The following is a 14,654-nucleotide window of genomic DNA, read 5'->3' on the forward strand; positions in this document are numbered from 1 at the left end:
GGAGGCACAGGACACATGTCAGGAGAGGGGGTGGTAAGAGGAAGACTCTCCAGATCGAGGAGATTGTAGTGCCTGACATTATCATCAATTTCAGTTCACATCAACTTACACCATTGGAGTCCAACATGTTGAACAAGGGATTATCTTTCATTCCCACCTCTTTCAACAGCCATTTAACACATTTGTAGATTTGCAGAAGTTTTAAAGAAATTTAAGACTGAAGAAACATTTTAGTACTACCACGGGTGATTCCATACAATTTAAACAGAAGAGTCGTTTTGATCTTACTAGCTCAAATCCTATTGACTGAATGGACATCTGATAGGTGTGCACAGATGAAGTCATAGTGCCGTAATAACCTGACTATAGATGAATGGAATGTATAAGATTCTTTGAGAAAGAATAAAGATCTAATCTTTAGAGAAGCTGACAAGGGTGGCACTTTGGTAATTTTAGATTATACCTATTACCAACAGGAAGCTATACTACAATTTTAAGATGCCACAACCTACAAACAGCTAACTCACAACCCTACTAAGATCTTCAAAACTCAGATAGATTGGATATTGGATAAAGCACTACAAGAAGCTTGGTTGGACAAGAATTTGGTAAACTTTATGATGGTACAATAACCTCAGATTCCAGCGTTCTACACTTTACCTAAAGTGCATAAACATCTGACTTGTCCTCCTGGTAGGCCGATAGTGTCATCTATTGGCTCACTACTATAGCCTATTGCCTCATACCTGGATAGTATTCTCCAATCTTTGGTGTGAAATATGCCCTCCTTCTTATTAGACTCTATGAGTTTGATTTAAGGGATGAAAACATTCCCAACAATCAAGAAACCTCTAATATTGGTTACACTCGATGTGATGAGCCTTTACATCGTGATACCTCATGAATTGGGGATGATGGCTATTCGAAAACACCTTAATCGCTACCCCTATGTGTGACCTCCAGTAGAGGTTATCCTGGAATTAATTAAACTGTGTCTGACAAGAAACTACTTTAAGTTTGAGAATTGTTTTTTATTTGCAACTCATGGATACGGCGATGTGGTCCAATGTGGCCCCATCGTTTGCCAATCTTTACATGGCCGAATTTGAAGAGTTGGGCACAACTCTATTCCAACATCATCAAATTAAGTATTCCAGAAGATACATTGATGATGTGTTCCTGCTATGAGGGGGGGAACAGAAGGAGAACTCCAGAATTGGTTTGAAACACTGAATAGAACTATTCCTTCATTATAGTACAAAATGACATATATTGAAAAATCTGTAAGACTTAAGGGTCTATGTCATGGACGGTAAATTACACACTACTCTTTTTAGAAAAGAGACGGATAGAAATTCTCTCTTAAATGCTACGGGCTGTTATCCACCTTTTCTAAAAAATGCTTTACCAATTTCTCAATTCAAAAGTGCACAATAATAGTGAGATGTCCCAAGCCCAAATCCAGCTGACAGAAATGAAAAACAGATTCCTTCAACGTGGCTATAAGGAGAAACACATTCAGAAACATTGTAACACCTTTAAAGATATGGATCAAGAAATGGCTCTCACCACCCCTAGGCAACAGAAACAGGAAGACAGAATGATCCTCACCACAACATATACCGCTGACAAAATCGATCTGCCTAATATAGTAAAACAAGAATGGCACATAGTGGAGTCTGACAAGAATCTGCCTTTCAAACAGATGCAACATCCAAAAGTTGGCTTTCGAAGGTTGGGATCTATCAGGGATATCCTGGTAAAGGTGGACCCAGTACAGAGCTACAGGACTACAAAGTGGTTACAACAAGTTAAACCTGTTTGTTATAAATGTGCTGGTTGTACCACTTGCAATGGTCTCCTAAATACTAGATTCTTCACCCATCTGGGAACTAATAAAATGCTTGAGACCCGACATAGAGTAACCTGCACTACAACATTTATTGTATGTCTTCTACATTGTCCGTGTGGGTTATTCTATGTTGGAAAAACTATAGATGACCTCCGGACCCGTATGGTCAATCACCGAACTTCAATCCGAACAGCTATAAAAATTTGTGAGTAAGAGCAGCCACCTGCCCGTCATTTTGCAATGTTTGGCCATACGGTTTCTGATTTGAGGTATGTGATTATAGATCACATTCCCCCTCTGGCTAGAGGGGGTGACAGAGGGAAATTGTTATTGCAGCATGAGTCCAGGTGGATATTCAACCTGAGCACAAAGGGGTTGAATACACACCTGAACTGGCACTGCTTTTAATGAAATAAGCCTAAATAATGAATATAGTTGCCTAGACATATTGTCTCCATGATTGGCTGTTCAGTTGATTGTAAGGCTAGACTGTTTCTATTGTGCTGCTTTGCACTAATGCTTTAGTTCTGCTAGAATGTTTCTGCTCTATATTTATCTATTCTATAGAGTATATTAGTTTGATTAGGAATTTTGTCCCTTATATTCTACAATTTCATAAAGTTGTAACTACAAAAGTATTAGTATATGGCGATCAGGTTAGATGTGTATACATTACTGGAAGGAGCTTTAGTTACAAAGTACTAGCAAGAGAAGTAATAGAACTGATGTTGTATTCTCTATAGTAGATCGCTATAACTGTCCACTGTCTTGTTTTAAGGCATGCTGCTTCCGGTAACCATGGCAACGGCTGGACCTGCACAGTGGTGCGGTCATAACACAGAGGTACTTCCGGTTTGGGACTGAGGTGTTGCGGTGATGCGGTATAAAGAGAGAGGTATGTGATTTGTAATGTTTATGGACTGAGGGCGGGGCTAATACCCCGAAACATCACGAAGTGTAAATAAACTTTGATTTATTATCATTTGAAGACCTGGTGAGTGCTTTCTACTGGCATTATATATATATATATATATATATATATATATATATATATATATATTTACTTTATCATTAAGGTTTACTTCTGACACTGGAATTATCTTGTTTGGACTGTTTTTGCACATACTGAGAGGTGAAGACTTCTCAAGGTAGGGTGATCTTCAAGGGGTTAGTGTTAGGTTTTTTTAAGGGGGATTGGGTGGGTTTTAGAAGAGACAACTAGTAACAGGTGTTGAGAGACTTAGTCTACAACATGGCAGTGTCCAATTCATTATGGAGACTAAAACTTCACACTTATTTTTTCAATATTATTATTCTCAAATTAATTTTCTAACATGTATTTACTGTTTAACTCCCCTTTATAAAGGACCCCTTCACATAATAACTGATATACTGTAAATTCATAAAAGCCCAGTTGTCATTTAATTTTGTAGCTGTTTGTATACCAAGAGACATATTTGTAAAAGATGTAGGATTATTCTACCTGTTGTTGTATTAAAGGGATACAAGTCTGCAAGGCAACATACATGTATAAATCTAATGATCTGTCTTAGTCTGAGAACTCAATTCTCCCTCTATTAACAGTTTTATAACCTTGTTACCAATTAAAGGGACACTAAACTCTTTATATATTGTTATGCACTTCCCTCTAATCATGGATGTTGCCATTTTTTAACCTAAGTTATGCTGCAGGTATCTGAAGGAGAGTTACTGCCCATTTGCAAACAGGTCAGCATTGGAATATAGTGAAGCTTTCAACATGGTAGCCCACATGACCAGAGGGAGGCCGGGAATAAACTCAATAAATGTATTTAGGGTTTGGCTATAACCTCCACCTTACTGAAAAACATGTATTTTGTCAATGGCATGCAGACGGTACAGGCCATCAAAATCCTGCTGTAATATAGAATAGTGGAGCTTGCTCATTCGCTTCTAATTATGCTGTGCACCTGCTTGTGATATATAAATTCAACTCAAGCGATTAAAAAAAAATGGTTTTAAAGATAGGCAGATGGATAATGGTGTTATAAACCTATTAATACACGGAGAGTTAAGGTGGGACAAATCGTTGTGTTTATGCAGGTATGGTGCATTGGAGATTAAAAATAAATGTCCCTTTAATCCAAAATCTAATTATCAATACGTAAATAATAATATTTTTTTTTGTGTTCTTATACATGCAACATGTCAAGTTTTTAAATGGTATATTACAATATTAAACTATATTAACTATTGTTTTATCTGATTTGATTGCATTATCTTTTGGATATCAAATAAAGCCTAACCGACGAGAAACACGCCATATGTGAATTAGAAGTTTTACAGACAACAGATAAATGTGTGCAGCTGCCTTAGGTGAGCTAAATGTTTTAATCCATTTCTCTAAGGACTGGTTTCAGAATTATTGAAGCATTCTAACATGTGCGTTAGCCAGGCATAACTTCTGTCTAGCACTGTTAATGGGAAAAGAGGAACATAACACAAAAGCTGGTTTCACATTAAACGAAAAAAAAGAAAAAAATCATTAACTCTTGTGATCCTAGGAACTGAGATCCAGAATCAGCAACATAATATGGAGACATTTGGATCTTTCACTTTGTGAAGATTTTATTAATTAATTTGACTTATACATAAATCCTGTTTTACAAAATAAATATAATGTTTTAAGGTTATTGGTTTTGTCTTATAGACATTTGATGCAAATTGTTAGTGAACATTTTCATGGCTTCTTGGTGGAAGTGGTTCCTTCGCCTTGTGGTCTGGAATCACGAGGGTAGAATTCCGCCAGCATGGACTCCGGAATTCGTTTCAGAAGCTCCTTGGGGAAAATTCGAAGCAACTGCCAACCAATATCTAGGGACTCAAATATTGTCCTGTTCTCATAGGCTCCTAAAAGAATAAGAACAGGTGGGGTTATAGACACTAAATATATTCATCAAAGGTAGGGAGACTCATTATCTCCAGCTACTCAAGTGAATAGCTAGTTATACGTAGTTCAGTCAGTCTCTTGGTAAATGCGCTTTAATTCTACTACCAGGACAGATTTTTAGGACATCTGTTCTACAACTCAAGTGGCTTAATCATAATAATTATTGGTCATGATTCTTCCATCTGTGTTATAATATGGGGGACTAGAAAAGCATTGTACTAGATTTACTGATATTGAAGCAGTCTATCTAACCACTTAAAAATGTCTGCACAGCACTCTCACATCTCCATTCATTAGTGCATGGTCTCCAAAGTATAATATAGTTATTTGCAAGACTGGACGAACTATAGAGCCATACCAGTATCAGCAAATCAAACAGGACTTAGTATATCTATGCTGGATTAAGTTTAGAAGGCAAATGAGACTCCTTACACATCACAAACATTTGAATGACTTCATCCACAAAGAAATTTAAAAAAATGCATTTCGTGATTCAGATAGAGCATGCAATTTTAAGCAACTTTCTAATTTACTCCTATTATCAATTTTTCTTCATTCTCTTGCTATCTTTATTTGAAAAAGAAGGCATCTAAGCTATTTTTTTGGTTCAGACCCCGGACAGCAATTGTTTATTGGTGGGTGAATTTATCCACCAATCAGCAAGAACAACCCAGGTTGTTCACCAAAAATGGGCCGGCATCTAAACTTACATTCTTGCATTTCAAATAAAGATACCAAGAGAATGAAGAAAATTTAATAAAAGGAGTAAATTAAAAAGTTGCTTAAAATTGCATGCTCTATCTGAATCACAAAAGAAAAAAATTGAGTTCAGTGCCCCTTTAAATATTTTTTCTGATTAAAAATGATTAATAATGTTCCATATAATGTTTATCTGATTTAAAATTTAACTTGCAATCAAAAGCGAGAATTCACTGTCAATACATATGCATTTTTCATTTAATATAATTTTACCAACATTTAAACTTCTAGATCAGGGTTTAAAGGCAACGAGAAGTATAGTTTAAAGGAGGCAGTAAACACCTTGAGATTTGTATTTAAAAACTGTTTTGTTTTTATATATGTCAGGGTAATGCTGAGTGACATTAGATAATACATAATATATATATATATATATATATATATATATATATATATATATATATATATATATATATATACATATACACACATACAGTATATATGATAAGATAAAATAATAAATTTATATATTAAGCTTGGACATGCTCTGACTATTGCTAGATACATTCATTTGTATTGCAAGTCTGATGTCAGAAATTGAGTGACACCACCCCCCTTTGCTGATTACACATCAGAGTAAAGAAACAGACATTTGTTTAGATTGGAAGATGGGGATTTTCAAAGGAATTGCCTTCTAATAAACTTTTTATCACTGCCTGGAATGGTGTAATAAGATTTCCTATTAGATCACCTGAACCCCTGTGGAAGTCTGCAGTTTGAGATACATTTCCAGGATGGCCAGGAAATGTAAATATCTAGGGCGCGATCCGATATACTGCGTAGTTTTCTGCACAAGCGAGGGAACCCGCGCCGCCCGTAGTTTCACCTTGCACATTGGGGTATCCAATATACCCCGCCGGCAGTTGCTAAAGTGCCGTAAGTCGGATAAACTAGCGATGTCCAGAAAGAAGTGTAAGTACACATTTCTGGAGTTGCCAGTGACTTATGGCACTTTAGAAACTGCCATCGCCTACAAAAACTTACTAAAGTATTAAATCTCCCGTAACTGTCTAACACGCCTCCCAAACATCATCCCGACACGTATACCCCTATATCCACAATCCCCCCCTCTCACTCCTAATGATAAATGTATTAACCTCTAAACTGCTGCTTCTGGACCCCGCCGCCACCTACATTATATGTATTAACCCCTAAACCGCCGCCACCTACATTATATGTATTAACCCCTAAACCGCCACTCCCGGACCCCGCCACCACCTACATTATACGTATTAACCCCTAAACCGCCGCTCCCGGACCCCGCCGCCACCTACATTATATGTATTAACCCCTAAACCGCCGCTCCCGGACCCCGCCGCCACCTACATTAAATATATTAACCCCTAATCTGAACCCCCACACCGCCGCCACCTACATTAAATGTATTAACCCCTAATCTGACCCCCCTACACCGCCGCCACCTACATTAAATGTATTAACCCCTAATCTGATCCCCCCTACACCGCCGCCACCTACATTAAATGTATTAACCCCTAATCTGACCTGCCCCAACACCGCCGCCACCTACATAAAATATATTACCCCCTAAACCTAAGTCTAACCCTAACACCCCCTAACTTAATTATTATTTAAATAAATCTAAACAATATTAATATTATTAACTAAAGTATTCCTATTTAAAACTAAATACTAATCTATTAAATAAACCCTAAAATAGCTAAAATATAATTAATAATTACATTGTAGCTATTTTAGGATTTATATTTATTTTACAGGTAACTTTGTATTTATTTTAACTAGGTACAATAGCTATTAAATAGTTAATAACTATTTAATAGCTACCTAGTTAAAATAATTACAAAATTTCCTGTAAAATAAATCCTAACATAAGTTACAAATACACCTAACACTACACTATCAATAAATTAATGAAATAAATTAACTACAATTATCTAATATAAAATACAATTAAATATACTAAACTATATTACAAAAAAAACAAACACTAAATTAAAAAAAAATAAAAAAAAATTACAAGAAGTTTAATCTAATTACACCTAATCTAAGCCCCCTAATAAAATAAAAAAGCCCCCCAAAATAATAAAATTTCCCTACCCTAAACTAAATTACAAATAGCCCTTAAAAGGGCCTTTTGCGAGGCATTGCCCCAAAGTAACCAGCTCTTTTACCAGCCCTTAAAAGGGCTTTTGGCGGGGCATTGCCCCAAAGTAATCAGCTCTTTTACCTGTAAAAAAAAAGCAATACAATACCCCCCCAACATTACAACCCACCACCCACACACCCCTACTCTAAAACCCACCCGATCCCCCCTTAAATAAACCTAACATTACCCCATTGAAGATCACCCTACCTTGAGCCGTCTTCACCCAACTGGGCCGAATTCTTCATCCGATGCGGGCACAAGTGGTCCTCCAGCCGGGCAGAAGTCTTCATCCGATCGGGGCAGAAGAGGTCCTCCATCCGGCAGAAGTCTTCATCCAAGCGGCATCTTCTATCTTCATCCTTGCGGCGATGAGCGGCTCCATCTTGAAGACCTCCGGCGCGGAACATCCTCCTCGGCAGGCGACTACCCGACGAATGACTGGTCCTTTAAATGACGTCATCCAAGATGGCATCCCTCAAATTCCGATTGGCTAATAGGATTCTATCAGCCAATCGGAATTAAGGTAGGAAAAATCTGATTGGTTGATTTAATCAGCCAATCGGATTGAAGTTCAATCTGATTGGCTGATTGGATCAGCCAATAGAATTGACCTCGCATTCTATTGGCTGATCCAATCAGCCAATCGGGTTGAACTTTTTCCTACCTTAATTCCGATTGGCTGATAGAATCCTATCAGCCAATCGGAATTCGAGGGATGCCATCTTGGATGATGTCATTTAAAGGACCAGTCATTCGTCGGGTAGTCGTCGGCCGAGGAGGATGTTCCATGCCAGAGGTCTTCAAGATGGAGCCGCTCATCGCCGCAAGGATGAAGATAGAAGATGCCGCTTGGATGAAAACTTCTGCCGGATGGAGGACCTCTTCTGCCCCGATCGGATGAAGACTTCTGCCCGGCTGGAGGACCACTTGTGCCCGGATCGGATGAAGAGTTCGGCCCGGCTGGGTGAAGACGGCTCAAGGTAGGGTGATCTTCAATGGGGTAGTGTTAGGTTTATTTAAGGGGGGATCGGGTGTGTGAGTGGTGGGTTGTAATGTTGGGGGGGTATTGTATTGCTTTTTTTTTTACAGGTAAAAGAGCTGATTACTTTGGGGCAATGCCCCGCCAAAAGTCCTTTTAAGGGCTGGTAAAAGAGCTGGTTACTTTGGGGCAATGCCCCGCAAAAGGCCCTTTTAAGGGCTATTTGTAATTTAGGGTAGGGAAATTTTATTATTTTGGGGGGCTTTTTTATTTTATTAGGGGGCTTAGATTAGGTGTAATTAGATTAAACTTCTTGTAATTTTTTTTATTTTTTGTAATTTAGTGTTTGTTTTTTTGTAATATAGTTTAGTTTATTTAATTGTATTTTATATTAGATAATTGTAGTTAATTTATTTAATTAATTTATTGATAGTGTAGTGTTAGGTGTATTTGTAACTTAGGTTAGGATTTATTTTACAGGTAATTTTGTAATTATTTTAACTTGGTAGCAATTTATTTATAGGTAAGTATTTAGTTTTAAAAAGGAATACTTTAGTTAATAATATTAATATTATATATATTTATTTAAATAATAATTAAGTTAGGGGATGTTAGGGTTAGACTTAGGTTTAGGGGGTAATACATTTAATGTAGGTGGCGGCGGTGTAGGGGGATCAGATTAGGGGTTAATACATTTTTTATGTAGGTGGTGGCGGGGTCCGAGAGCGGCGGTTTAGGGGTTAAACACTTTATTTAGTGCCGGCGGGGTCCGGGAGCGGCGGTTTAGGGGTTAAACACTTTATTTAGTGGTGGCGGGGTCTGGGAGCAGCGGTTTTAGGGGTTAAACACTTTATTAGGTATTGCAGAGGTAGATAGACATTGCACATGCGTTAGGTTTTTTTTTGCAGCATTTTAGTGAGTTACGGGGCTCCAATACTCAGCGCAAGGCCTGCTACGGGTGCATTTTATGGCGAGGTGAAAATGGAGTAAGTTTTCTCCATTTACGCCACATAAGGCCTTGCACTGGATATTGGATACCAAATTACGCGGCTTTTCTATGTTAGTCTATGGGGGAAAAAACTACGTCCGACGGGTGTATATAGGATACCAAACCCGCGCAAAAAAATAGTGTCGCCGTTTTTTGCGGGTGACGCTGCATATCGGATGGGGCCCCTAGTATCTAGGTGTTAAGTGTCCCATACTGAGTTCCAATTCATGCCCTGGCTATTATAGGGGAAAGTTCATATGAAACGTTAATTTGAAATGAATTGTATAATCTATTTAAAATACTCTGATTATATAAATAATTTATATATGAGTTTAGAAGATTGTCGTAGGCCTAATATACTATATTGGATGAATGTCTGCTATATTAAATAAATAGCTGCATTGGTGAATTTAAAATGTTTGACGGTATTTCAGAATAAAATTACATTTATTTTTATTTTTCAGAATCTGGTGTGAAAATGAGGTTTTGAAATAAATACAGATGCAATAAATTATCCTATTAATATGTCAGAGATAGGAGTCCATACTTTTAATTATTAAGAAATGTGTCATGATGGAGTGGAATATATACTGTATATATATTAGATAGTAAATAAAATAATGCTCATGTATATCTGTCATGATTTAATTACTACAGAATTACATCAGACTTCTACTCCCAGGGTATATATATGATATAAGACAATAACTGGAAAAGGTGGCGATATTATATTAGAATATGAACTAAAATATTAATATCATACTGAAAGTATTAAATTAAAATCCTTTTAAGTCCCATCATAGAAATATGCCTTTAAATTACATCTCTTGAGACATTGTCGGTAGGAAGTATGTATTATATGTATATTATATAGATTTGATATTCTGCACAGGCTGTATAAGAATACATACTAAATCAATATACCCATGTTTGGACCTGTAAATATGTGCTCAGATATATTAGATGGGCTATGTATTGAACATATAGTTTATTAAAGCTAGAGTGTATTAAATAGACATTTGATAAAAAAAATATATATTCCTGCAATTGAGAAACAGGTTATTTTAAATATGAAATTAAACTGCATTCCATTGCCTGTTGTCCCCCAGATGTTTAATGCAGGAATTGCAACCAAAGGGTATTTTAAATTGTCAGGGGATTTAAAATTACCATATGCATTTCAAAGGGCCAATGAGAGATAAGCTCCGACTAAGGGCGTACACAAAATTTCACTGAATGATTAGGAAAGAGGTTAACAGTGAAAAGCATTTTGATTGAAAAGCTGAACTCTCATATGGGTATTTGGTAATGTATGGCAATTTTTATAATTTAATATTTTATAGAAAAGGTATTTTTTATAGCCATAGTCCAATTGAAGCTGTAATTTAAAAGGTATCTTATTCTTTATATATTTATTTTTAAGTAGATCAGGATAGTAAGTATAGTAGTGTTAAATATTGTTATTAAGAAAGGATTTATGTATTTTAATGCCATAAGTTATTTGTAGTTATTATGATATATTTCAGAATTTGTTTTATTATGGCTAAATATGAAGTTACTTTATGCTAAATTAATTGGTAAATGTTTAATTGGAAGTATTGTGTAACAATCTCTGGGTTTAAGTGAAGTGTATTAGATTATATTGGGCTGAAAATAGTGAATTATATTTCCCTGGAAATCCTATTAGATTGTGGGATTTAAGCGAAGATTTCATTGTGAGATTTGAAGATAGGTGAATACAAACATTTTTAAATAAGCTATCTATATATTGTGAAGATTAAACTTTCTGGCTATTTATAAATTATTCTAGTATAATCCCTGTCTGATATTTAATAAGCAATTCATTTTGAGTTAAGTTTAATTTATAGGAATATTGTAACAACTAGACATACATATTGGGGCATAATCAATATACTATTTCCTGCATAAATATATTCAATGTGTATATAAAGTTTAACTGGTTAGAACTTTGGAAATATTGTTACTTAAATATATAATACGTTGAAGGTTACTGCTGAGATAGAATTAAAAAATATTGTAACCTAGGATATATAAAACTACTTTGCAATACAATTTCATTATTTATTTTGCCCCCTTTTATGTAATTTAGTTCTAAAAATTGTGGCTTTTCTAATTTTCAGAGAAGCTTTAGCAGATAACAACTTCATAACAATTGGCTAGATTACGAGTTTTGCAGAATGAGTGAAAAAGCATCGTTATAGCTCTTTTTCACTACCGCTGGTATTACGAGTCTTGCAGGTATATCTGTATTGCACACTTTTTTGGCCGTAACGCAACGTAACTACCGCAGCTTTTAAAAAGTCCTTTTTCAATGGGACTTTCACAGCGCCGGTATTACGAGTTTGCCTGTCCGGACAAAAAGTGAGGTGTACCGTCAAGATACATACTTTAAATTGAAAGTCAGTAGTTATGACTTTTATGTTACAACGCCGTAACATAAAACTCATAACTAAAGTGCTAAAAAATTACACTAACACCCATAAACTACCTATTAACCCCTAAACCGAGGCCCTCCCGCATCGCAAACACTAAAATAAAATTATTAACCCCTAATCTGCTGCTCCCGACATCGCCGCCACTAGAATAAACATATTAACCCCTAAACCGTCGTCCTCCCGCATCGTAAACACTAGTTAAATACCCCTAATCTGCTGTCCCTAACATCGCCGCAACCTACATTACACTATACTAAAGTTATTAACCCCTAAACCTAAGCCTAAGTCTAACCCTAACACTCCTAACTTTAATATAGTTAAAATAAATCTAATTCAAAATTCCTATCATTAACTAAATAATTCCTATTTAAAACTAAATACTTACTTATAAAATAAACCCTAAGCTAGCTACAATATAACTAATAGTTACATTGTAGCTATCTTATGGCTAGATTACGAGTTTTGCGTTATGAGTAAAAAAGCAGCGTAATGGCTCATAACGCTGCTTTTTTACTACCGCTGGTATTACGAGTCTTGTAGGTACAGCTGTCCCGCACACTTTTTTGGCCGTACCGCAAATTAACTTACGCAATTTTCGTAAAGTCTTTTTCAATGAGACTTCAATTGCGCCGGTATTACAAGCTTTTTTTTTTTAGGCCAAAAAGTGAGCGGTACAGCCTATCCCACAAGATTCGTAACGCATTCTAAAGTCAGTAGTTATGAGTTTTATACTACAAAGCCGTAGCATAAAACTCATAACTAAAGTGCTAAAAAGTACACTAACACCCATAAACTACCTATTAACCCCTAAACCGAGACCCTCCCGCATCGCAAACACTATAATAAAATTATAAACCCCTAATCTGCCGCTCCCGACATCACCGCCACTATAATAAACATATTAACCCCTAAACTGCTGCACTTCCGCATCGCAAACACTAGTTAAATATTATTAACCCTTAATCTGCTGTCCCTAACATCGCCTCCACCTACCTACATTTATTAACTCCTAATCTTCCGCCCCAATGTCGCCGCCACTATACTAAAGTTATTAACCCCTAAACCTAAGTCTAACCCTAACCCTAACACCCCCTAACTTAAATATAATTAAAATAAATCTAAATAAACTACTATTAATAACTAAATAATTCCTATTTAAAACAAAATACTTACCTATAAAATAAACCCTAAGCTAGCTACAATATAACTAATAGTTACATTGTATCTAGCTTAGGGTTTATTTTTATTTTACAGACAAGTTTGTATTTATTTTAACTAGGTTGAATAGTTACTAAATAGTTATTAACTATTTACTAACTACCTAGCTAAAATAAATACAAATGTACCTGTAAAATAAAACCTAACCTGTCTTACACTAACACCTAACCTTACACTACAATTAAATAAATTACCTAAATTAAATACAATTAACTAAATTAAATACAAATACCGAAATTAAAAAAAAAACACAAAACACTAAATTACACAAAATAAAAAACAAATTACAAGATATTTAAACTAATTTACACCTAATCTAATAGCCCTATCAAAAAAAAAAAACATCCCCAAAATAAAAAAACCCTAGCCTAAACTAAACTACCAATAGCCCTTAAAAGGGCCTTTTGCCAGGCATTGCCCCAAAGAAATCAGCTCTTTTACCTGTAAAAAAAATACAAACAACCCCCCTAATAGTAAAACCCATCACCCACACAACCAACCCCCCAAATAAAACCCTAAATAAAAAAAAACTAACCTCCCCATTGCCCTGAAAAGGGCATTTGGATGGGCATTGCCCTTAAAAGGGCATTTAGCTCTATTGCTGCCCAAACCCAAACCTAAAAATAAAACCGACCCAATAAACCCTTATAAAAAACCTAACACTAACCCCCGAAGATCCACTTACAGTTTTGAAGAGCCGACATCCATCCTCAACGAAGCCGGGAGAAGTCCTCAACGAAGCGGCAAGAAGTCCTCATAAAAGCTGCAGAAGTCTTCATCCAGATGGCATCTTCTATCTTCATCCATCTGGCACGGTGCGGGTCCATCTTCAAGACACCGGGCACGGAGCATCCTCTTCTTACGACGACTCCCGACAAATGAAGGTTCCTTTAAGTGACATCATCCAAGATGGCGTCCCTTAGATTCCGATTGGCTGATAGAATTCTATCAGCCAATCGGAATTAAGGTTGAAAAAATCCTATTGGCTGAACCAATCAGCCAATAGGATTGAGCTTGCATTCTATTGGCTAATTGGAACAGCCAATAGAATGCGAGCTCAATCCTATTGGCTGATCCAATCAGCTAATAGGATTGAAGTTCAATCCTATTGGCTGATTGCATCAGCCAATAGGATTTTTTCAACCTATTCTATCAGACAATCGGAATCTAAGGGACGCCATCTTGGATGACGTCACTTAAAGGAACCTTCATTCGTCGTGTAGTCGTCGTAAGAAGAGGATGCTCCGCGCCGCATGTCTTGAAGATGGATACACTCAGCACCGGATGGATGAAGATACAAGATGCCTTCTGGATGAAGACTTCTGCCCGTCTAGAGGACCACTTCTCC

At 36.4% G+C, this 14,654-nt stretch overlaps 1 protein-coding gene across 1 annotated transcript in view; it reads right to left on the minus strand.

The window, feature by feature from the left end:
• Positions 1–4,433: 4,433 nt before the first annotated feature.
• The window catches only part of ATP6V1B1 (ATPase H+ transporting V1 subunit B1), a 175,570-nt gene continuing 165,349 nt past the window's right edge, over positions 4,434–14,654 (minus strand). Inside the window, exon 14 of the mRNA XM_053704334.1 lies at positions 4,434–4,741. Within this exon, the coding sequence (XP_053560309.1) occupies positions 4,572–4,741 (170 nt within the window). The 3' untranslated portion in view covers positions 4,434–4,571. The remainder of the gene's footprint in view (positions 4,742–14,654) is intronic.

This window comes from Bombina bombina, chromosome 2, assembly GCF_027579735.1.
Source record: "Bombina bombina isolate aBomBom1 chromosome 2, aBomBom1.pri, whole genome shotgun sequence".
In the NCBI taxonomy this organism is placed as follows: domain Eukaryota; kingdom Metazoa; phylum Chordata; class Amphibia; order Anura; family Bombinatoridae; genus Bombina; species Bombina bombina.